This window comes from Sarcophilus harrisii, chromosome 2 (assembly GCF_902635505.1).
Source record: "Sarcophilus harrisii chromosome 2, mSarHar1.11, whole genome shotgun sequence".
Taxonomy (NCBI): Eukaryota; Metazoa; Chordata; class Mammalia; order Dasyuromorphia; family Dasyuridae; genus Sarcophilus; species Sarcophilus harrisii.
In genome coordinates, this window is record NC_045427.1 from 204,343,655 (window position 1) to 204,370,058 (window position 26,404).

Below are 26,404 nucleotides of genomic sequence, written 5' to 3' on the forward strand. Positions count from 1 at the left end.
ATGCTTATTAGTTATGGGATTGGTTGTAAACCTTTTAATCTCTTTTAGCTTTGGTTTCATATTATAAACTATGGGTATAATTATCTCTACGTATTTCCTAGTGTTTTTTTTTTAAATAAGGAAAGCACTTTTTACATTTTAAACTATAGAAATGTGAATTACTTTGTTCTAATTTTTATTTGGCATTTTACTATTTGGGTTAACCAAGAGGACTAGAAATAGTCTTAATAAGCTAATTACCATGATTATAATAGAATCATAGATTTGAAGCTGAAAGGGGCTTTTGGGATATCTAGTGCAGTCCCTTAATTTTACAGATGAGGAAATTGAGGCAAGACAAATGATTGACCCAAGGTCATACAGATCAGTGTCCAGTAATAATAGAACCAAGATTTGAACCTGGGTTCTTTAATTCCAAATCCAACATTCCTTTCTGTCTACTCTCCTGCTCAGCATCAATTATACAGAAACCAACATTATTTGTCAGCCATTTACCAATAGAAGGCAATGTAACTGTTTTGGGATAGAGAGACAGGAACAGGATGAAGATTTTCCAATAAAATCCCCAGAGGCTAGACTAATGTTTATGTATAGGGGGTAGCTGTTAATACTTCTAACACATTATTTCAAGTTGAAGCTGGCTAAGCTTGTTATATGGCACAGAATGTAGAGACTCTTACACCCATTTCAAGTTATTTAGTTCCCTCCCTCCCTCCTTACTTCTTTTCTTCCCTCCCTTCCTCCCTCCCTTCCTTCCTTCCTCCCTTCTTCTTGCCCAAGATCACATATCTAGGAAGTATTAAGTGTCTGAGGCTGAATTTGAACTTATCCTCCTAACTCTAGGACTGGTACTCCAATCCACTGTACCATCTAGGTGCCCCAAGATAGTTATTTCTTTTAATATTTCAATGTAGTAATACCTTCTCTCTGTGTTTATATCCAATTTATTTTGTATATTGCTTGTTTGTACACAGTTGTTTTTCTCTTGTCTCTCCCATTACACTGTGAGCTTCTTAAGGGAGGGGCCCTGTTTCTGCCTTGTATCCCAAATGTTTTAATACAGTGCTTGATGACTTACTTTGACAATTTTCTGTTGAGGGATGTTTCCATATTTTTTTTTTGGTATACTAGACTTTTGGATTCGCTTCATCTTAAGGGGACTTTTAATAATCTGGTTCTCTGTGAAAAATCACAGCATCTCTTTTGGAGCCTTGATGTAACCATGTACTTACTTATTCATAAGAGATGGAGGAGGAATTAGAGTATTGGTTCCCACCCTCTCAGATTATATCCAATACTTGCAAACGAATGTGAATGTGTGAGTCTCTCTTTTCTCCCATAGTATACCAAGCTTTCTTCAGACAAAGAATGATATAGTGCCACAAGCAAAAATAGTTTGATAAATACTGCTGAGATATGTATTCTATCCTCCATTTTCTAGGTGAGGGAAGAGAAAGCAAGAGACTTACCCAGATTTACAGAGCTAGTAACAGAGCCAAGATGTAAATTCAGGGCCCTAATTTCAGATCTAATGTTCTCTTTTCCCTAAACTGCACAGTCTGTGTTGTAGGGAGAACACTTCATAATGAGTAGCTCTTTATAGTCATCAAGTGCTATGCAACTGTGAGCTTTTATGATTATTATTTCCAGTCAGTCAGTTAGCATTTATTAAACTTCTACTATGTGCCCAGCACAGTGTTAGTCTGGGGAACAAAAGAAAGTTAAAAAATAGTCTCTGTTCTCAAGGAACTCACAGTGTAGTGGATGAGATAACCTGAAACAGCTACATACAAACAAGACATTTATATAATTTAAACTGGAGATAATCAGCAGAAGAATACATTAAGGAGAATCAGAGAAGGGTTCTTGTGGAAAATGGCATTTTTATCTATGATTTAAAGAAAGCTGAAATAAGGAGAGAGGGAATTCCAGGCATGGGAGAAAGCCAGGGAAAACACTCAAAGGTCAGAGACAAATGTCTTCTGTAAGGAGCCATAAGGATGCCAGTCTCAATGGAATGCAGAGTATGTCAAGGGAAGTAAGTTATAAGAAGAATGGAAAGGACTTTAAAAGCCAAACAGATAATTTAATATTACATCCTGGAGGTTATAGGGAACAATTGGAGCTTTTTTTTTAATATGGAGGTGATATGATCAGACCTACCTTTTAGGACCATCAGATTGGCAGCAAATGGGCTAGAATGGGGAGGGAATAAACATTTACATAATACCTACTATGTTATAGGCACTTTGACAAATTAACCCCCCCCCCCCCCGTTAAACAAATATTATCTTATTTAACTCTGGGAGGAGGTATGTGCTCTTATTATCCCCATTTTACACTTGAGGAAACTGAGGCAAAAATTAGGTAGCTTACCCACTATGAGCCTGGAATTGAATTTCCTGACTGCAGTTCCATGGGTCTATCTTCTATGCCATCTGCTGGCTCTATGGGCAGAGTAGGCAGAGATTTGATACAAAGAGCTGAGCCATCCTGCCATTACAGTGTGAGGTGATGAGGTTTGCACAAGGGTGGAGCAGGAGTGGAGAAGAGAAGGGGACATATACAAGAGATTTTGTGAGAGTACAAAGGACAAGACTCGTTAACTGATTGAACATGGGAAGTGAGAGAGGAGAAAGAAAGGAGGACCCTAAGGGGGTGAGCTGGGGACATGGAAGGATGGTGGTGTCCTTGACTTTAAAAGGGAAGGTCGTCAGGGGAAAAAAGATAAAGAGGAGTTCAATTTTGGATTTGTTAAGTTTAAGATGTCCGAAAAGTAATTGAAGATGTGAGACCCGTGGTCAGGCAAGAGGTTAGAGTTGGACAAATAGACTGGACAGTAATCTACATAAAAATGATAATTAAAACTATGGGAGCTGATGAGATGAAGTGAAATAATGTAGTAAAAGAAGAGAAGAGGTTACAATACAAAGCCTTGGGAGATGGACAGTACCTCCCATGGTTAGCAGGTATGACCAGGATGAAAATCCAACAAAGGAGATTGTGAAGGAGGGACCAAAAAAGTAGGAAGAGAACCAGGAGAGAGTAGTTTCAAGAAAACCTAGGGAGAAGAGAGTGATCTACAATGTCAGAGGCTGCAGATAGTGAGGATTGAGAGAAGACTTCAGGTCAAATTTGAGTGAGTGAGCCAGTCCAAAGAAAGAAGGGAAATGATACAGATACCACATTGAACATCATACCTATGGGTTGGACTGATAAGATGGATGGATTCATGTGTGATCATGGGCTACAGTTACAGGTTATGATTATCAGTCCTTTCATTATCATGAATATTCACTTGAGGAGTTTTACAGCTTATCATTTCTTCTAAAATATGGTACCTGGGATTGAATACATTACTGATTTGGGTGTTTAGAATCTTGGATCCTAATCAGGACGGAGTATAATAGGATGATAATTTCCCTAGGTCTGGACACTATGCTTTTGTTAATGCCACCTAATCTCAAATCAATATTTTTGCTTTCATATAAATTGTTTTACCTGTCTAACCCCATTCCTTCATCACCAACTGGGTTCTTATCACATGAACTGATATCCAGTACATCTCTCCCATCTTGTATGTGATCCTTTTAAAATCCACTCATGTCCAATGTTATCTATCCCCATAGCTTTGTTTCCTCTGCAAAATTAATAAGTATGCTCATTATACCTTCATCTAAATCATTGATTAAGAATGTTGAATAGAATAAGGCCAAGAATAAAACTTTGCGGCATCTTTCTAGAGACATTTATTGATTCTATTCCATTAATGACTACTCTTTGGGTCTGTTCATTCTGCCAGTTTCCTATGGAAAAGAAAGTGCAAATTTCATTATCTTTATCTTATAGATAATAAAACTGAAGTTCAGAGAGGTAGTCAATTGTCCAGAGTTACCCAGATGGTTGCAATTGGATTTAATAGGAATTCAGGACTCGTGGCCCCTACTCTGTTGTGTTTTGTACCATGCTAGTTAGCCTCCCTGGGTCATGGATATTGGGATGTTGGATTTTGGTTTTGTTTTGTTTTTTTTAGCATCTTCATATACCCATCATGATTGGTTATATGTATATGACAATTGGAAGGACACAGTCCTGAAAATCTCAACTTTATGCTCTGTTATTACCATAAAAGGGGTGGAGCTGCCATGGCTGGGATAATGATTAATGAGTCTAAGAAAGTGGCCTATGGGTCCTCTTTGTGGAGTACAGCCAGTAAATAACTAGGGTGGTGGATATGATAAATCAACCCAGGCACTTCTGCCCATGACCTAAGAGAAATCTGGGTGGAGACTCGGAGAAGCTGGCAGCAGGCCTGAGGAGGAGAAGTCCATGATCTTATACCCAGAAACCCGACTGCTTCCCCTGGAAAATGAGCCTGAAGAGTTTGAGGTTGGGCAGGAGGGACGAGATTTGTGAGCCTTGGTCTAAATGCATTCCAGCGAAGCCTAAGTGGTTTTTACATGGTATTTTTGGTATTATCTTCTTCTTTCAGTACTCCAAAAGATTGAGGTGAGTGGGGAGGGTCCTAGTGAATTGTGTGGGTTCAGTATAAACCAACCTTTAACTTAGCAACCACATGAAGAAAGTGACAGAACAAGGAAGGTGATAATCCTGATGTTCTCTGCCCCAATTAGATTATATCTGTTCAGTATTTAGTGCCATATTTTAGGTTGAACATTAATGAAGGTCCATAGAGTATTCATAGAGATTAGGAGGATTGGGTATCAAGCCATAAGAGGGTGAGCTAAGAGAACTAAGGAAGGTGATTCTAGAGAAGGGCACAATAGGGAAGTACATGATGGTGATTTTTATAAAGGAATATCGTAGGGAAGACGGATAAGACTTTCTGCTTGGGCCCATATGAAAAAAGCATTGGTTCCAAAATAGACTGGATTTCTAAACCCCATACAGTCATTTTATTTCAAATATCCTGTGATTTCATCAGTTGTGGCCACGTTCTATTGACGCAGATCCCAACCCTTCTACGTGGTTTCCTGAGTTGCTGTGGCCAAATAATTTATCCCTTGGTGGCGTATCTTTTGCTGAAGAGTCTCTTCCCATTTGGCTAGGCTGAACCTCAAATGACAGTCCATAGTTCCATGGTAATCAAAGCTTTTCCAACATTGTAGGACTTGTTGGAGCTTGTATTTAGGTTGATGTAGTCTTTGAGAACTCATGGTTCTCTGTATATCAGATGATGCACTGAAAGATGAATTTGTTTTAAAAGATGATTAATAAATATTTGTCAACTACTTACTATATGCTAGTAATTTTCTTTCTTATTTGCTTTTTTTGTGCATGTGTGTAGGATTTTTCTAGAAATTTTGTTTGTGGAAAAGCTTGGAGTGTATTTCTGATAGCATGATCCTGTTCCCTGAGGACTTCCATGTCAAACAACAGGAGGGCAAAGTTGGAGCACACCAGGAGAAGGAGGCATAGATGGCATGGAATATTTTTCAGCTTAATGGTTATATATTACACAAATTATTAAAAAATTATAAAATAAATATTAACATTCACTTTGGTTACCATATCAAACTAAAACAGTTTGAAACTCCTGTTAATTTTTTTTTACTTTTATTTTTACAACCTTATTACATATGTTTAATTTTTCTTTTCAAATGAAGCTCTATCTTCTCTTATTCCTATCTTTCTCAATGAGAAAAAGCAAGGGAAAAAAAATCCCCTGTTACATATACATAACAACAGCCTCCTTATACCTTCTTCCACATTCAGTCATCCAACCAGATTGTTCTCTTTCTTCCTTACACATGGCACATCACTCTCATAATTTCCTTCTTTGTGGCTTTGTGCTGGTCATCCTCCCATTTCCAGAATGTACTCTGTGTCGTAGAATTCCTCTTCTCTCCCCCTCCCCCCCAAGACTTAATGCTAACAAGAATCTGTTCTTGATAACAACTGTGTGCTCTCACTCTTACAACTTACTAAGTTGTGTGACCCTGGTCAAGTCACTTAACCTGTCTGTCCACTTTCCTCAGCTACAAAATGGGGATAATAAGAGTTATGAAGCTCAAAAGAGGTAATATTTATTAAAGGCTTAGCACATTGCCTGGTGCTTAATAAATGCTGGTTCCTTTCTCTTCTTTCCTTTAGAAGACCTTGTGTGGAACTGAATGGAATATATGATAGTCATCACTGGCACAAGTGCAACTTTTCATAAAATCAATACTTAGAGGTAGATGTCAGCAGGATTTTGTTATTTAAAAGTTTTACATTTACAAAAATATTTTTAAAAACTATCCACTTTCATGGATCCTTCCTTTTCCTTCACTTCTTTCCCCCATGTTGTGACCTAGCTGACACCTGTCTTAGGAATTCTAGTTCTACAGCACAGAACACTCTTTTTCCCTTTTGCTGATTATTGAGCAAGATCGAGGCCCTGTAGTCTTAGCTTTGGTAGAAAGAAGAGGGAACAAAGAGAGAATAGTTAGGATGTATGTAGGAATGGGGAGGGGGGAGACTGGGGAAATGAATAGATTATTCAATTAGTCTATGGCTGGAGAAGCAACATGGATATGCTTTCTTTCCTCCTATAATCCCTAGTTTTAGATCTATCATGATGTGGAAGAGGCTATTGGCTTGCAGCACTCTGCAGAGCACCTTAGAAATGGGTTCAGTAATGGATAGAGCCAGCACATCACATTCGTTGTAAGCGGGATTAGGTCAGAGAGGCCATAAAGGAAGTTGGGCCTCCTTTTCCAAAATGCCCAGACATAAAGTGATTTTTTCCCTGCTGGGTTTTCAGGGAAGAGAGAATTTGGTGGGTGTTTCAGAGATGCCTAGTGGGTAAGTGTCAGATGAGCAGGAAAACATGAGGTGTAATACAAAATGGACATTGGTGTTGGTCAGCTTTGCTGGCTTCTGCTTATTTCAGACAGTGAGAGCCTATCTTGGTTCCTGATGCCTGTGGGGCACATGGGCATGTGCTCCATGCTCCAGATAATGATACTTTTGGAGCCAGGGATTTCCAACAAGTATCCCCTGGGCCTGGGGGCGTGCTCGGGATGGGGGAGGGGGGCTGGGACAGGGCAGAAGCGTTACCCACCCGCGTCATAGGCTTAGTCGGGGTGTTGCGTGCATGCTACATGAGGTACAGAAAAAACACTGCTGGTAAACAGAAGATAAAAATGATTCTGAGACAGTTGGTTAATCAAATTGGTCAACAGACATTGAGATAACGAGGAAAGGTTACATGTGCAGAGCGTTCTTATCAGGCGTTTGTACCTCCTGCTGTCCAGCGCTGCCCATGATAGTCTGGGGGTGGGGGAGGAGAGATGACATGTTCCAACAGGTCTTTTGGAAACGCTTCTCCTTGGGTGCCAGGAATCAAGAGCAAGTAACCCACCTTGTTCTGGGGAAGAGTGTTGGGCAGCTGGGGAGGCCGAGCAGGGCCAGAGCCCTGGGCTGTTTCGCCCTGACCGCTCCTAGTGTGCTTCACCTTTGACCTGGCTCAGCTCCTCACTCACCAGATCATTTTGTACCTTAGCCCCGGCTTCCTTCTCAGCTGGAAATAGTTCCGCTCCTTCAGCCTGATAGTGACAACCACTGTAACAGCAGCCACAAGAAGCTTCCTTACCTGTTGGGGACTGGACCAAATGCTGGGCCTTGAGTCCAAAGCACTTGAATTCAAACCCAGTCTGATTGAGCTCGGGCACCTCATGTAACCCCTAACCCCCCTCCCCCCTACAGTGGGACAGTAACAATGGTACCTGCTCCCAGGCCCAGCGAAGTCAAATTGGTAAAGCACTTAGCAAAGTCTGGGCCTAGTAGCACTTAATAATGCCAGTCCCCTCACTCCTCCCCGGCCCCCCTTCTTTGCCAGCGCAGTCCCTTCCTGCCAGCTTGATGTCTGAGAAGATTTTTAGCTAGTTTTCCTTTGTCAGCCACCTCTTAGGCAGGCTGAGTCAGGCAGGGCCTCGTCCCCTCCTGGGAACTCTCTCTTCTTGGTGAACTTCCTAGGATTGAGAGGAGATTAAATCCAGACACTTAACAGGCGAACAATCACAGTAGACTGCAACTCTTAGTATTTCTTCTTGATGACTTGGCTGGGGAATACTCGTGTGTGTGTGTGTGTGTGTGTGTGTGTGTGTGTGTGTGTGTGTGTGTAAGAGAGAGAGAGAGAGAGAGAGAGAGAGAGAGAGAGAGAGTGTGTGTGTATGTGTGAGAGAGTGTGTTCTCCGTATATTTTCCCCTCTCCACAAGCTGTATGCTCAGACCTCCAGAATCAGAGTGAGTCTTGGTTGCTTTTATTCTGGAAAAAGCTTCCTCCCTTGAGCGTTGAGGGTCTGCCTCTTTACCTTCTTCCTTCCTGTCTCTCTTGGAAATGAGTACATGATGATTTGTGTAAGAAAACTCAGCCCCTCCTATGAACTGCTGACGTCATGATAAATGCTTCTTTTAGGAAGTTTCCCATGGAAACAAGTGGGCAGAGTTTGGCTTGATGAAGTCTGCTCACCAGAGAGGCTGGAGAGGAAAGATGAGGGCCTCAAAACTTGGTCTTTGTGCTCTGGGGATTTAGGCTGTGTCTTTGGGAGCCTTCCTGGCCTTAGCCCAAGAACTGTCCTCCCCCCTTGTCCAGGGGATGGTGTGAGAGTTGGAAAGCCTCTGAACTAGCTGTGACTTTGTCACCAATTCTTCTTGGATAAGTCAGTCCTCTCGGCCTCAGTTTTTCCATCTGTAATAATGGGAGTGGGCTCGATGGTTTTTGCTGACTCTTAAGCTGGTATAATATGATCCTGTGATTTGGCACTGCTAGTTCTGTGAGGAAGAAGAGCTCATTCTTTTGGGAATATGTAAATGACAATGCTCAGTGAGAATAGTAGGTAGTGGACCAAGGATCTTTTGTTCTTTGGGGCTCAGCGCCATTTAGGGATTTCTAAAGTTTTTCTGAGTCATAGATTGTGCTGTGAATGCATCTGGATTTCTTGGAACTCTGTTCTCTCCATAATTTTTGTACCTCAAGGCTTTTTCTTTCTTTTTCTGCTCTTCTCCCGTCTCTGAGATCAGAGTATTACCTTTCTACACGGTTTTTTTTTTTGCCTAGAAAGAGTAATTATGCTGCTGTTTGGTGTCTGTGGTATTTCTGTTTTTACTTTGATTTCTGGTTTGATGGTGCTGGTTCTTGGGTATAGGATAATTCAGTTTAGCACACAACATAAGAATCTTTCATTAGGTATATCTAATGTGTAGGCCATGTGCCCAGGGCTGGGATATAAAGATAAAAGAGCCATAAGGACCCTGGGTATTGGAAGATTCCATTATCAGGGGCTATTGGAATTATGTTGCAAGGTAGATAGGATGAGGGATCATGCAATAAGCATTTGTTTATTAAGTGCCTGCCATGTTCCAAGCATCATGCCAGGCGTTGAGGATACAGATACAAAGAATGAAATAATCCCTCTTCTTGAAGAAGGAGTATTTTATGAAAAAGAGGAAGTGAACATTTTCAGCTATCTTTAACAATCCAGCAACCTTTATTGAGAATTGGCTGTGTTCATATAGCATTATGCTATGACCCCTGCTTTCAAGAACTTTTAAGTCTAGTAGGAGGATAAGATAGAAACAGTGATAGCTTTAATATTTAATTTTACAAGATAAGTGTATCAGAGAGATATAAACAAAAGTACTATGTTATATTTCAAAAACAAGATTGTTACCAACAAGGGGAATCAGAGTTGGCTGACATTTGAGTTGAGTGTTAAAAGTTTTAGGAATAACTATGGGGAAGAGAAAAAGAGGAGGCATTTCAGGCATAGGGAACCGTGTGAGCTCAGGCATAGAAGTAGAAATGTATAGGGGACAACAGTGAAGTTTAACTGAAGCATAGAGTTTCTAGAGGGGAAAACATAAAATAAAGTTAAAAATGGAGGGGATTGAACTAAATGAGCTCTGAGGTCCCTTATTTCTTAAATGGTGTAGGAGCCAAGCTAAGGTTCATTTTCTCAGGTCCCTGGGCTTCATATCAACGCTGCCTCAGAAGGGAGGAGAACTAGGGCTGTCTCAGGAAGTCATAGCTTCCTGGTACTGCTGGTCAGTCAGTCTGAGGATGGGGAAGAGAAAGAGAGATAGAGACTTTATGGAAGGAGAGAAGGAGGTACCACCAACTAAAAGCAGGCAGGGGCAGGAGGTGGAAAGGTAGAGAAATAGTGCTGACTGATTGATAGCGGGTCAGAGGAGCATCCCCCTTCATTTTCTTCCCTTGGGATTCAGCTTTAGTCTTAAATTAAGTTTTATAAAAAGTAGTTCAAGTTATTCTCGCAAACCTTAACAACGATGAGCTGAAGATGGCATTTAGCCCACAGTGTGATTTGGGCCCTCAATCTCTCCAAAAGTAACAAGCCTTCTTTTTTCCTCCTTCAACCTAGAACAGTGTCTACAATGAAATCTATTGCTTTCAGGAGCCCCAGGAGTTCTATTGATTTTTACTTGGGGAGCTGCTACTTCCTGTCTTGCCTTATGACCCTTAGCCAAATTCTTCTTCAAATGCTCTAAAAGTACCTCAATTTTCATTCCTCTTCACTCATCTATCAGGAGGGACTTAGTGAATATTTATTAAATTCATTAAAACAATTATTTACTGAAATTTCATTAAATATAACTTTATTAAATGTTGAAATCTCTGTTTTATGTCTCATCTTCAAGACACCCAGTCTTGGTTTCATTGCTTGTCACTGGCCTTACTCTACTCCATTGCCACCAAAAATGTACTCAGCTTTTCCTGGCCCTGCTATCTATCCACTTGGCTACTTTATCCATATAAGGAATTGCTGTGACCATTGAGTCTTCCATCCCCCAGCACACATACATACACATATCCTACCACATCCTGGGCTAAGTTTATAAAACCACTTTTTACTGAGAATCAAAATGGGGAATGAGACACAGCTCTTAAAGTATCATGCAAAGGACCCAAGTCCCTGCCCTGGCTCTTTCCTTTTGCTCACTATCTCTTTCGACTTTGTGATAGTGTGCTCTATTTTCTGTACAAAGGAGAATGCTCTTTTTAAGCTGGGAAAGATTGGACAGAAATGGTTAGAAGGAAATCACAATCCAAGATTAGTATAGGAAAAATATTAGAAAATTTATTGAATTAAAATCAAATTATAAATACTGGCCAGATAATCAGCAATCATTTTTTAAAAGCCTACTTTGTTTATGATACAAGGGATACAAATAAAAAGAATAAGATGTACCTACTAAGGAGCTTCATGAACATGAAGCAACATGAACATACATAAGTATTACAGAATAAAAACAAAGTAGTTCAGCAAGGGAGCATAGGAAAAGGTGTGTAGCTTAGCTGTGGTCTGCAAGAGAGAAATTTTGAGATATGGTCAGTGGAAAGGTGTGGAGATAGAAAAAATGAATGCTATGTGTGAGAAACAGACATTCATTTTGGCCAAACTGTAAAGTGTAGGAAGCCACCTCCCTCTTACCTGCTCCCTGCCCTCCACAAAAAAGAAAGTTGTCAGATTATGAAGTTTTAAATGCTTAACAGAGGAAGTAATGGGGAGCTACTGAAATTTATTAAATTGAGGAGTGACATAATCAGATCAGTGCTTAAGAAAAATCACTTTAGCAACTGTGTGCAAGGTAGATTGGAGTCTAGAGAAACTTGGGCCTGGAAGACCTTTGTATTAGACTAGGCAAAAATTGTTGAGGGACTGGATTAAGGTAGTGGTTTTCTTAGTAGAAGGAACTAATTAAATTTGAGAGACTAAAGAGGTAGAAGTGGCAAGATTTAGCAACTGTTTGAATATATGGGATGAGGGAGAGTGAAGTGTTAAGAATAAAACTGATTATTTTATTTTGTGATCGAAACTAGATATACACAGTATATCTAGAAGTAGATATATGTTTTCATACAATTATTTTCCAGAAATGTCCAAGAAGTTATTATAATTTTGTTTACAAATCAAAACACTATTAAAATCAACAGACTTTGGATAATTCTCATTCTGTGGTGTGCTCAATACAAATGGTACACACCTGTTTTGAAATATACAGAAAAGTATAAGATACAGCAATCTGGATTGCAAGTATTAATTTCATGGTACTCCATCATCACTATAAAATTTCTTTAACCCAACATGTATATTTAATACAAAATTCCATAAGAATTTTCATGATTTGTGGGTTTAGAGTTTGGAACATTTTTCAGGTACAGCAACAATGCAACATTTTTCCATGTTACAATTATTACCAAAAAAGAATAAATCTCATATTTTAAACTTGAAAGAATGGAGAAGTGATAATACCTTTTCATACAAAAGGGGGATTTTGGAAGAGGGATAAGTTTGAGATATTTCCAACTAGATATTCTATTCAGTTTAAAATGTCCAATATGCAATTGACATAGCAGGACTGACTCCTGAGGGAGAAAATAGGTGTGTGTGTGTGTGTGTGTATGTAAGTTTATGAGCCATTTGCATAAATAAAATAATTAGATCTATGAGTGCTGAAGAAATCAACAAGATAAAAAATGCAGGAAAAAAAAAGAGGATCCTGGACAGAGTGTTGAAGAACATAATAAATACTTAGAGATCCTGGTATTAGTTCACCAGCAAAAGAGACTGCAAAGTCAAGTGGATAGGAGAGAATAGTGTTTTGAAAACCAAGTAAGGAAAGAAACAAGCAAGCAAGTAAACATTTATTAAGCACCAGTACTAGGCTCTTTGTTTAGTACTTTACGAATATTATCTTGTTTGATCCTTACAACATGCTTAGGAGAGATATATTATTATCACTTCCATTTTATAGTTGAGAAAACTGAGACTAATGGGTGAAGTGACTATCAGGGTCACACAGTTAGTATCTGTGATCAAATATGAACTTGTCTTCTTAACTCTAGGACTCCAGGCCCACTGCTTTATTTACTATATCACCGAAATGTGAAGATCAGAAATATCTGTGAAGGCACATTAGTCAGCAGTATCAAATGATGCATAGAAGTTAAGAAAGATCAAGACTGAGAAAAGGCTTTCATTTTTGGCAATTAAGAGATCACTACAAACTTTATTTTGTTTTTGTTTAATTTTTAATGAAAATCTCTTCTCTCCCTCCTACTCTACTCCCATTGGAAAAAATAAAACCATTTTAACAAAAATATGCATGTTCAAGGTAAACAAATTCCCTCATTGCATATATTAAAAAATGTTTATATATTTCATTATGCATCCTGAACTCATCACCTCTCTTTCAGAAGATGAATAGAATGCTTCATTATTGTTCCTCTTGAATTGTAGTTGGTCATTAATCAGAATTCTTAAGTTTTTGAAGATGATTTGTGTTAACAATGTTGTGATTGTATAAATTGTTCTCCTGGTTCTATTTACTTCACACCTTATAAGCTCATACATGACTTCTTGGGTTTTGATAAAATAACCCTGTTCTTCATATTCTTATAGTACAGTATTACTCTATTGCATTTATATACCTTAATTTGTTCAGCCATTCCCTAATTGATGGGTACCCTTTTAGTTTATCACAACAACAACAATAAAAGTTATTTTAAATATTTTTGTATATATGGATTCTTTTCTTCTTTATGTTATCTTTTTAGAGTATTGACCTAGAAGTAGTATTGCTGGGTCAAAGGCTGTTAGCCACAGTTTCATATCTTTTTGGACAGAATTCCAAATTGTTTTTCAGAATGTCTGGATCACTTCACAGCTCCACCAGTAGTGTATGAGTGTGTCTTTTTCTGCAGCCCCTTCAATGTATGTCATTTTTCTTTTTGGCAACTTTTGTGATTGGATGAGTGGGAGGTGTAATCTTAGAGCTTTTTAAATTTGTATTTCTCTATTAGTGTTTATGAGCATTTTTTCCCCCATGTGGCTATAGATTTGTTGCTAGTTTTGGATAGAGCAGTTTTAGTTGAGTGTTGTGGTTGGAAGCCATATTGCAAAGGGTTGAGATATAAAAGAAGAGGAAATCGAGGCAATGAATGTAGACAGTATTTTTTCTTGAAATTTGGTTTAAAAAGGGAGGAAAATATAAAATAATAGCTTGAGGAATAATAGTTTCAATATTGTCTTCCCTGATTAAGTCATATCTCCAGTACTGTCTTCAATTCTGATTACTATTTTTAAGGCAGATATTGATGAATTGGAACATATCCAGAGAAATGTGACCAGGACAAGGAGGATGCTTGAAGCCATTCCATAAGATGATGGATTAAAAAAAATTGGTACACTTAGATAAGAGCAGTTATATATGATAGATGAGTAGAATGCTGAAGACACAGCATTCTTGGAATTTAGAGAGGAAAGTAACAAAGTCTTTCACCATATTTTAAGGTATTCAAAAGAAGTATATAAAAATTTATTGTGATTGGGGAAGTCTAAGAATGTAGCTAGAGCATTGTTTTGATGGCCTAGAAAAATACTGAGAGGTGAAGGAACTGAAGATCATGATGAGTATGAGGAAGAGATTTGAGTAGTATGGTATAGGGAGAGATGGAATGATAAAAGATTCTTCTAAGTAATGGGATAGAGTTCTTAAACATGGAAATGGAATGGGTGGGGTACAAAATCAAGGGTAAGACCTGTGTGTAGCTGAGGTTGAGCAGGGGAGTGTGCCATGAGAACTGATTAGATTGAGGAACTTAATCTTAAAGATATTTAAAGAAACATCTATATGCATGTTGAAGTCTTTTAATAAAAGGATGGAACTTAGGGTTGAAAAGGAGGTTGAGCCAGGAGCTGAGCTCATTGAGAAAGTGAAGTAGGTGGGAGATGACCCAGAGTTCAAGGTATGAATAAGCTCTTGCTAGAGACACTAGAAAGTCTGATAAAAGTACAAAATTCAGTAACTTAAATTTGGGCATGCTGAAGTTCTGAAGCTGCCCATCCACCTATGAAGGGTCATGATCAGATAGCTTCCATGTGAAACCTGACATATGCAATAACTGGCCTATAGGAAAGTATTGGGGATAGTGTTGTGTGGTAGTTTGTGTAGACAAAGTCAAAGTGATAAAGCCACATCTTAGGGGACTCTTTGCTCTGATCCTGACTTTGTCCTAGGGCAATTAGCTCCTAGGGCGAAGGACAGTATCTTGTATTTTTTCTCCAACTTTTTAGTGGTGTGCCAGGTCCTGTGTTCAGTCACAGTTGCACTAGAGACTGGGTCCCAACTGACTTCTCTCTGTGATAATGGAACAAAGGCCTGAGAGTGGTCTTGACTTTGTCATCCTTCTTTCTCCTCCAGTAGCATGAGGGGAGTGTGATCATTGTGCATTGAGCTCTCTGAGGCACAAGGCAGTTTTGCCAGTAGACCAGATTAGAGCTGTGGTTTTTGTGGGGACTTGGATTTTTCTTACTTGACTTATTACAAAGATAGGTGTTGCTATTGGACCCTCAGGATTGAGGTCCAATTGTCTCCATTTTTGAGACTAATATGTATGTTTTCTGTTTCCTTACAGCCCACTGGGTACATGGAAAACTCTGTTTCCTACAGTGCTATTGAAGATGTTCAGCTGCTGTCCTGGGAGAATGCCCCTAAGTACTGTTTACAGCTCACAATTCCTGGGGGCACAGTCTTACTGCAGGTATGTGCATACAGTAAACAAACATGAACTGGCATTTTTCCTCCTCCCTTAGCTTCCCTTTGATGGGGGAGGGTGGCTTGGGTCTAGATCATGTAACTGGAGAGTTGTCTTTTCTGTCTGCTTGTTCTTTTCCCCCAGAGTGAGAGGAAAGTTGTTAAGATGATTCCTGACTCAGTCATAACAATAAGAGGAACACTAGAATTCTGCGATATTGGTGCAGTAGATAACTATCTGGAAAAAAGGGTTGGATGGGGATAAATGGTTTCCTTTAAGTAGGAGGATGAATATCCTCAGTTTTTCTTCAAGAAAATAGAGGACTGTGTTTCCTGCTATGAAAACTTTCAGACCTAACCCTGTGCTTCCTAAACCTCTAGATCATTATTCCAAGAACCAGTCTGGTGGAATGGAGCAGAGTCCCAGTCTGGGAGTCAAAACAAGGTTGGCTCTATCACTACCTCACTGTATGACTGATTTTGAACAAAGTTCCTTCTTTGTAAATGAGGGAATCCAAAAGGCAATGTAATGTTGGAGAATGAATCCTAGACTTGAAGTCAGAGAAACTGGATTTAAATCCTAGTTTTATCTCTTACATGTTCTTGGGCTGGAAATTGAACTACATGATAACCAGAATCCCTTTTTTCCCATTCTAATTCTGGAATCTATTGTCTTCACCTGTGTTTAGATTCTTAGACAAAGGGACACTGTAGATATTTCTTAGTTAGCTATGGATGCGCAGAACAATTGGTGAATAAGAACCATAAATAGCCCTCAGAGGGTAGGTTTAAAGTGGGAGGAGGGGTGGCTATTGAAGGGTCTCTGCTCTGTCAGGAAGAAAAAAAAAGGGATTCCTAAAATGTCTAACTTCCATCTCAGTGCTTCAGGAAATCTTTACTTCTGTATCCATGTCCCTATCTTATAGCTTCCTCAACCCCAAAGGGTGATGGCACGGGAGCACTGTGGAGCAATGTCTGGAACCCTTCCTCATCTAGCATTTTGTAAATTCTGCAACAGTTTATCCTGTGAGTTAGGATCGATGTTCTTCATTGTTTAAAAAGCTCCATTATTTCTTCAGCCCCGCAGTTTTTTCTACCCGGACACAGATCACAACTGCTCCAGCTCTCAGTAACTAATTTTCATGAGTTTTTGCCATCCCTCCTATCCCCCCCACTTCCTGCCCGAAAAGTATCCTCCATGGATGAGCCTCTTAATTAATCTTCAGATGACTGACAAATAACCCAACTCCAGGTTTGCACTTGAATCCTTTCCAGCTTGGTGGGATCTTCCAGTGCTCTTGTTTTGCTGGCATAGATTGCAGAATGTGGAGTCTTTTCTGGTGCCACAGGTTATTACAGGAGGATTTTGATGTAGACTTATTTTTTATTGTTAATATCATCCTCATTAATAATAACAACAATGTTGCTCATCTCCTCCCACGATACCTGCCCCCACGCCCCCACCCTTAGCCACCCATATCGCTTAGGGAATGACAGGTTTAGGGGGAAGGGAAGGCTTCTGGTCCTCCTGACAGGTCGGTATGGGACCACAGATATGCTGTGAGGAGTGAAACTTGCCTTTCTGGCAGGGGCTCAGTTCTGCAGCCTCCCTTCACGACCAATTCCACGTCAGGCTCCCCCTGCTGAGCTGACGAACCAGCAGTGAGTAGGAAGCAAAACAGCCCTCAGAGCTCTAGGGAGCGCGGAGCTGCCCAGCAGCCCGGGATGCAGCAGGGCCCCCAGTCTCAGCCATGGGGGTAAGCGGCTGCGCCTTTTGAGGAAATCACTACTTCATTCCCACCCTTGGCCCGTGTCCCTGGGTGGCGAGTGAGGGGGAGCCTTCCCCTGCACGCTGTCTAGGCTCAGGCTTCCTGGGAAGACAGACGGTTTTTTCCTCCTGCACAGCCCAGGTAGGTGATTGCTCCCCCTCCCCATCCCTCTGTTCCTCTGCCTCTCTCACCTCGGCCTCTTGGCTTAGCTAGTTAGCTGCTCACCTCGCTCTCTAGCTAACCAATCTAATTCCTCTCTCCCCACACCCTCCTTCTCTTCCTCCTGCTGCTGCTGCTGCCTCTCTACTCATCGTGGAATCCAGAATGCTGTGTGTGGTTATGTAAATCAGTCCGGGAGAGCCAGACCTCTGTTGGAAAGGGGTTTCCAGTCAAGCTGGAGGCATAACCGAGGGCCGGGTAGATGCTCGAGTCCCCATGGTGGGGAGAGCATTCGCCGGGGGGCCAGCTGAGGGAAGGAGGGGAGTGCTTTCTCAGAATGTTTGCCTCCTAATTTCTGACTGTTTGTCTTAGACTGGCTATAGTCTGTCATAGAACGGTGTGTCACGTTCTAATAGAACAAAGTGATTGTGTAGCATGGTCTTGTAGCGTTTGTCAGACAAATTATGATGCCCTGTCACATTCAGGGGTATGGTAGAAATGTAGTCTTGGATGTGAAAATCTTGTTCTGTGATAACACTCTAAAATTAATACTGCCTTGGGCTGTGTGGTACTGGGAGGGCTGTAGTAACTGGTGTGGGCCATGGAGCCATATAGAAGTTCTTCATTTAAAGGGGAAGGAGAGCAGTATCCAGGCACCTAGGAATGGAATGAAAATAGACTGTATCTGAGGCTAGCCCTGTCTTTGGACCCCTGCCATGGGCTTTCTTCAGGGTCCCTTCTTCAGGGTCCCTTGTATTATAACCTTAACCTCTGCTCCACCCTGAAGGGGTCCTAGAAATTGTGGTGTTCATTTTAGAACCTACTCCATAAAAAAGAGGTATGATGAAACCTTAACCTACCCCGACATTCCTAGCTATCTATCTCCCATTTCTATCCCCTTGCTTATGACTATAATATATTCCCTCTTTACCTCTTTTTTCTAAAATTATTCTATCTCTGCCTATAAGTCTTACATCATATGCCATTTCCTATGGGAAGCTTTTATTTTTCTTTTTGCTCTCTTCTTCTTCCCATTTTCATGTTTATACTTAAAAGGTTTGTATCTTGTATCCCAGTAGTAGAATGAAAATCCCTTATCTTATAATAAAATCATTGTTTCTAGAGCTAAAAGGGTTCTCAGATGCCAATTCAGTTCAGTTCAACACACATTTGTTAATGTTTAGGCAATGAGGATACAAAAATCAATATGAAAACAGTTCCTTCCTTCAAGGAGCTTACATTCTACTGGGGGGAACAACATTTTAGAGATAAGTAAATACAGAATGTCTAAAAAGTCCGTACACAATAATTTCCCATATGGGGAGTGCCTACTTCCAGTTTGGGGCTTTGGAAAAGGCCTCATGTAGAAGATTGCACTAGAGTGGAACCTTAAAAGATGCTAGAAATTCCAGGGACAACTGAAAGGGGGGAAGAGATCATTTCAGCTTTGGGAATAGTCTCTGCAAAACTAGGGAGGCCAGAGATGGAATGTCATGTACTGGTAAATGGCTGGTGGGGAAGTTTTATTAGAACAGTGGAGTTCGTGGAGAATGATGGAAAATGTTGGAAATTTAGGTTGGAGCCAGATTGTAAAGGGCTTTAAATGCTGGTGCCTAATATATTGCCTTGCACATAGTAAGGCCTTGATAAATTCTTGCTGTATCATATCGCGTTGTCTTTCAACTATCTTTTATTCAAGAGGTTTTTTTTTTAAGGGCTAGAATCTTCTTCCCTCTGCCACCAGCCTTGTTCCAACAGGCTATATAACCCACACAACTATATCTGTCCCCTGATTTCCTTGCAACAGCAGTAAGCTTTCATGTGAACCCTTGCAATTGTTCTTGGAGCCTGTTTCTACATTTCAGGTTAGTAAAGAGTTCATTAGACAAGTGTACATTCTGTTCTCTGTAGATTCTGCTGCTTCCTCAGCTCTGCCATGTCCAAACCCCCTTGGCCAAACACAGTTTGTAGATGACTGTCACCATCTGCTAAAAATGGCCAGATTGGGGAAGTACAGAATCTCTATACAAACCTATTGGTCATCATTTAGGGTTTCTTTGGTTTTTGAATGTCCTGTAAATGTCACTTAACATCTATGGCCACAGTAAGGATGCTTGTTTTCTTACAAATGATTTGCCTAAAATGGTATCCCCAAAACACAGATCTATGCCTCAAAAATCTTTAATGCCTCTAGGATAAACAAATTTTTTAAAAAATCCTTAAATATATAATTTGAAGCCTTCCACTGGCTTTCACTTACATTTCCAGAGTTATTTCATATTATTCTGCTGTATGTACCCTCTATTCTAAGCTAGCTGTTCGCTCACCACAGTCCCATCTCTTATTCTGTGCTTTTGCACAAATGATCCCCCATATCTGGAATGTATTTCTTTTTTTCATCCTTGTTCAACAGTGATTCTCAAATTATGTCCACTGGACCTCTGGGGGTTCCTCAGCCATTTTAAGGAGATCCGAGAGATGAAAACTATTTTCATAGTAGTATGAAGATGTTATTCGCCTATTAAATACTCACTTTTCTGACAGCATTTCTATGTGAGGCTGGATTTTCTTCATGTACTTCAACCAAAATAGCATTTTGCAATAGATTAAATGCAGAAACAGATCTGAGAATCCAGCTGTCTTCCATTAAATCAAGCCTTAAAGAGATTTGCAAAAAAAAAAAAAAAAAAAAAAAAAAGTGAAACAGTGCCACTATGAAAAGATGTAATTATTTCTTTAATAAAAATGTTATTGATGTTAACATGTAACTTTTTCTTATATTAAATGAATTAATGTTTTATGAATTTATCAGTTTTAATTCCCAATTCAGAGAATATTGATAGGTATAGCCTACATAAATAAAAGCTCTTTGGCATATTCAGTGATTTTTTAAAAATGTGCAAATGTTCTTGAGACCAAAAAGTTTGAGAACCATTGGTTTAATAGAATCCATAGTGTAGTTCAAAATACAAATCAGATGACAGTTTCTACAAGAGCACCACTACCACCCCACCATTTATTAGCATTCTGTCCTTAAATTACATAAATTAAATTAAATTTTGTCCTTTTTATATACTTTGTATTTAGTAACTTGTGTGCATGTTGTCTCTCTAGTAGGACATAAATTTCTCGAGGGAAGATGCCATTTTATTTTTTGACTTTTTATTACTGGGGCCTAGAATAATGCCTTGAACTCAGTAGGTTTCTAATAACTTTTTTGGATTGACTCTGCTTCCTCCTATAGCTTCTCTACTACAGTTTGGTTGTTACAAGACTTGATTCATGCTTATGATGAGGGAGATGTCTTGTTTTTGAAATTCTTAAAATTCTATATAAATGTTATTTCTTTTTGTAGAAGAAAATCACATTCTTATTTTGCTTAGAAGTTATTCACTATGTAATTCAAATTATTTTTTGATCTGATATAGGTTTTTCTTCCTTGGTTAATTCTATGGCAAGTAAAAATATTATCCTTTTCCTTATCTCTCTTTGCTTTCCCCTGTCTAACAAAGGCATTTGGGGCTGGGCAGCTAGTTTAGGAAGCATCCTGTGCCCATATACTCCTTCGGTGCCAGATTTGTCAGGGCTTCCACAAAAAGAAAGCCCTCTTTAAGAAGGCAGGCAAGCTATGTCAGCTGCCAAGGCTGGGAAACCTCCGCTTATTCTATATTATGGGAAAAGGCCCTTCAGCCTGGAACTGTATAGTGTGAGCCTTCCTGCCTAGTAACAATGTGGATTTTCCTGTGGCACTCACTGACTAGGGTGGTTTCAGCTGTAGATAGCTTGATTCTTTTTTTCTCATCTCTCTGCAGCAAAACAATAAGAAAAACTTGGCAACAGCAAGTGGGAAATTTGGTAGAATTCACTGGAATATAGCCTCTCCAAAATTAAAGAAGTTAATGGATTGTGAGACTTAAAAAGAAGTGAGATGAGCCAGCTCTTCATGTTTCTTCCTCATCTTTGAATCATTTTCTCATCTGATTGGATCTAAGGATCCTCAGGAATCTTAATATTCCCATTTGACTTCATTTGCCTGGATTAGATCCCAGTATGACAGTATAGGAAACTTGGCCCATGAATATACCCTTTCTCCCTTGTTCTGGTAGGTCATCTCAATGACCTTTCATTTTTCTGGGGAAGAGCTGTGCATGCCTGTGATCAGATCCTAGGAGATTTTATGTAGTTCTGGTCCTCCTTGGGCAGACAATAGGAGGTATAACATTGGTGGTCCAGAAGGTCCTGGAGGCCTTCTGGCTTTATGGACAAACAGATGAAGATTTACATGTAAACATAAAGCTATTTTTACTCTACAGTCCTTGACTTTTCCCCTATGAAGGAAAGACTATTTCAGAATAGTCTAATGGTTTATAAAACAGACTTATGCTCTTGAAAGAGGGAGTCAACTTCCCCACAGTAAGGATAAGGGGTAGTGAATGTCTTTGAAAGGTAGCACTGCCATTGTTTCTAACACTACTTTCTTGCCTCTGTCTGCAAATCCCCCTTGGACTCATAAGATAGATCATAGACTTAGAGCTGGAAGGAAACTTGAAGGTCATCAAGGTCAACATTCTAATTTTACTAATGAGGAAAGTGAGACAGAGATTAAATAATGTGCCTAAAGTCATAAAGAATCTGTCCAAAGCAGCAATTAAACCCAGCTTTTCCTGACCCCAGGCCCAGTGTTCTAGAGTCCAGAACTGCCCCTTTAACTTTATTGCCTCAGTCATCGAATTTAAAACTAAAAGAGATCTTAAAAGTCCTGCAGTGCACCCTCCTCATTTTATAGGAGAGGAAATTCATCTATAGCATCATGACCAAGGTCTTATAGGACATTTTAACTGGATTGAAGAGTGCAGGAATAGAGGCTGGGAAGATTGGGTGGGGCCAAGTTGTATAGGACTTATTCCTACTCTTGTAAAAATAGATAAATTTATCCTGGAAGCGCTTCTTAACCTGCCTATGCTAGAGTGACATCCCACTGAAGGTCTTTGTAGTTGGTTGAGTAGGGGAGTCCCATGTTTAGATCTGAACTTAAGGAAAATTACTTTTGGGGGGGGAGAATGAAATTTATATAACACTTATATCCAAGCACTGGGCTATACCCTTTATAAATATTTTATTTTATCCTCACAGTAACCCTGCAAAGTAGGTGCTGTTTTTAATCCCCATTTTACAGCTGAAAAACCTGAGGCAGACAAAAGTTTTGAGTGCTTTTCCCAAGTCACATAGCTTATAAATGTTCAAAGCTGGAATTGAACTGACCCTGGGTATCTACTGTATCACATAGCATCAGTGTGTAGGATGGATAGGAGACTCAATTCAAAGAACCTAATTAGGTCACTGTCACAGTGATCTTGGGGAGAGGTAATAAGGATCTGAATGGCTTGTATCTGTGTGAGTGGAAAGAGATCAAATTGAGATGTTGGAAAGTAGAAATGGTAAGGTCTGGCAGCTGATTGACTCTATAGAGTGAGGGAGGGATAGGATTCCAGGATAATGTTAAAATTCTGAAACTGAGAGACTGGAAGGATGAGTGTGTGCCTTTAGCAGAAACAGGGAAGTTTGGAAGAAGGAAGGGGTTTGGGGAAAGATTTGGTTTTAGACATACTGAGTTTGAGATATTTCTGGGACATGCAGATTAAAATGTCACATGGCTAGTTAGAGATACTTCACCATAGCTTTGGGGAGAGTCAGGGGCTGGGTGTATAGATATGAGTCACTTGTATAGCGATAAGAGACCTGATAAGGTTATATAGAAGGAGAAAAGGAGACTTTAGAACAGAACCTTGGCTAGCACCTATAGTTAAAAGTAGTCATGACAGGGAGGGATATATAGAATAGAGTAAACAAAGTTTATATGCTGGTCCAAGGGGAAGCTAGCTAGATTATAATGGTGTTGTCACATGGGAAAAAGAGCATTTCAGATGAAAGGGGGTAAGTTCAGCCTTAAGGGCTTTGATGCTTTTGGGTAGGGAGCAATTGATCTGAACATCATATCATGGGGAACAGAGAGAGAAGGGGAATAGGCATTGATCAAGGGTAATGAGAAGAGGGTTCTTACAAGACTGCTTGAATAATAGAGCTTGTCTGGCCTACTCTGATAGAATATTTCCCAGTGAACCTAAATATGAGACACAGACACAGCCATGACTTGGGGCTGCAAAAAGAAGATTCTTAATCTGGAAACTGAGAATGGAGAGTAACTAATGATAAGGGCAAGAACTCATTGAGGGTGGAAATGATTTGGTTGAGGAGGCCCTTGGTGGAGTGGCCATCAAAATAAAAGAAGTTTAACTTAATCAGCTTGAAGGAAAAAAGTAAATAACTGAGGGAGAGGAGATATAAATACACATTCCTGTTTGTGAGAGACTGTCCACAGGTGAATCCTTCTGCCAGACAGGAACATGGAACAGTTGATGAAAGGGATGAATTACCAAAGATCTCTTAAATGCTAAATGCAGACTTTTTTCAGTCCTTCTTCAATCCTTAGTCTCTTTCCAACTCATTATACTAACTGAGCAAAGATGCTATGTTTGTGTGGGGAGGGGGGGGTGGGGCTTCTTTTTTTTTTAAACTAGTCTAGAGGAAAGCTTCTCAAGAAGAGTACCGCATGCTGTTCTTAAAGCAATCCCTTATTGCCCAGACTAGTGATTAGACTAGTCAAGAGAAGCAGGCTGAGTCCCTGGAGGATTCTTTGCATTGCCCTGGGTGATGTAGAGATTGATTGGCCAACAGAGCCAGAGGTCATTCTTGCTATGTGGGAGATGTTACTAGGACAAGAACTCTATAGCCTGGAGGACATTTTTCTTGTGTGTAATGCTTTGCCTCAGGCATAACCAGGTTTCAGGCTTATCTCTACATATCTGTTCTAGCTGCCCAGTTGACTGACTTCCAGGCCTCATGTGATCACTTTTGGATCTTCCTATCTACAGACTTCTGACTCAAGCTCTTATCAGTCTTTGCAGTCTCTTAAGAAAAGCCCTTACTTTTTCTGTGAAAAGTAGAACTCTTTTTCTTAGCCCAGTTCCCTTGTATTTTGATATTTCGACTTATTTCTTGTGTTAGCTATTCTCTTCTTACCTTGAAATTCTTAAGCCTGCTTGGACCAAAACAGCCCACTCTTGTAGGTCAACTTTTGCCCCTTCCAAATACTGGAAATTCTCCAGACTCCCTGGAATGCTAATTCATGTTTCTCAGTGATCTCAGTACAGTTAAATGTCTTTGTAAAAAACAAAAAAATTTCAGATTTCTGAAGGAATGTTAAGACACCAAATCCTCTCAAGGAATAAACTGAAATACTGAGAGTATAATTTACTTAAGAAAACACAGTAATTGAGAGAGCCTAGACTTGAACACAAGCCTTATGTACAGTGGTCTTTCTGTTGCACTAATTCCAAGGAATAAATCTAGGTGGAATGGGAGAATAGCGATTTAGATCCCATAGGACAAGCAGACAGACACTGTGTAGCAATAGCAGCTGGTTACCACTAGTTTTTTGGAAAATGATCTCTGTGGAATTATTTCCTAGAATTTTGCAAATGCTGCTCTATATTTTAACTGTATTTTATGTATTTTATTATTATCTATATCTTTCTCGTTCAGTCAGTCATGTTTGTCTCTTTGTCTCTTTGTGACACCATGTCACATTACCCGTGGGGTTTTCCTGGCAATGATAGTGGAGTGGTTTGCCATTTCCTTCTCCTGTTGATTAAGAGAAACAGATTCAGTGACTAGTCTAGAGTCACATAGCTAATGTCTGAGGTGGGATTTGAAATTAGCTCTTCTTGACTCCAGGATCAGTTACTCTACTGAGCCCCTTAGCTGCCTTTTTCTATCTCCCTTTACTTGCATGTACACATATCTTTACTTTTTATCTCAATGGCTAATGGAGAATTTTCTACCTGTGCTTTGATACATATTAATAATGTTTTTTTAAAAGTGGTCCCTGTGGTAACTCCTCCATTCTCTGGCTCGCTTCTTGAGCACTGGTGGTCTACTTTGCAGCCTTCCTTTGACCACATCCTTTGTGCAGCTTCTCTGAGCTCTGGGCTGTGTGAGGGTTTGGCTGAGCTTGTGGTCTCTTTTCAGGGAACAGAAAGGCTAGGGGCCAAACTCTTGTGCTACCCACAGTTCTGTGCTGTTCCCTACTTAAAAGGGTTGGAAAAGGCTCAGAAGAGGGTAGCTAAAACAATTATGAGTCAAGGAAAATATTCACATTGAGAATGGCTTTGGAGGGTTAAAAGCAAAGGGTTATTTAATGACCCCAAGGTCAGAAATAACAACATTTACAACTAACGTTTATGTAGTGCAAAGCCTTTTTTTACATTCATTACTTCATTTGCTTTAAATGTGCTTTTCTTGCCTTTGGATTACATTCATTCCCATGCCCATACCATGTTACTGCCAGTCTTTCTTTGCTCCTGTTCCATATGGCCTAACGTTCCATGGCCACCAAGGAGCAAAAGCTGTGAAGGCTGCTGTGGTGATGTGGGTGGTCTCGGCCCGTGAGACATGAAGAACGCCACAATTGGGCCAAATGCACGTTGTCTCAGGTGGAAGGACCAAAAGCTGTGTTATGGAGGGCCGGGGGGAGGGAGGGAGGAGATGGAGGGGAGCCTGCAAGGTTTCTCTCAAAAGGGTACAAGCCAAACTTGTTCTCTCCCAATCTTTATCATTCCAGATGGAAGATTTTCAACTCTCCTAAGCCTTTTAAAAGGAGAAAGGGGATCCATAATACAAAAGTTAAGAATTCCCATTATAAAGAGTATATTTGTGCCAGGGAATCAGTCAGTCATGAGCAGGTGTTAAATCTCTAGATTATGGTAAAAAATTGAAAGCTCAGTTGCTATATTACCCTCAAGGTGTTTGTCATTTAATAGTTCCATGAATAAAAGTCTAAAAATTCTGAGGAAAAG

At 39.9% G+C, this 26,404-nt stretch overlaps 1 protein-coding gene across 3 annotated transcripts in view; it reads left to right on the plus strand.

Moving 5' to 3' along the window:
• Positions 1–26,404, plus strand: part of CMIP (c-Maf inducing protein) — a 259,640-nt gene that overhangs the window by 139,446 nt on the left and 93,790 nt on the right. For all 3 annotated transcript variants that reach the window (XM_031951284.1, XM_031951283.1, XM_031951282.1), the window contains exon 2: positions 15,443–15,568. In XM_031951284.1, the coding sequence (XP_031807144.1) occupies positions 15,443–15,568 (126 nt within the window). The remainder of the gene's footprint in view (positions 1–15,442; positions 15,569–26,404) is intronic.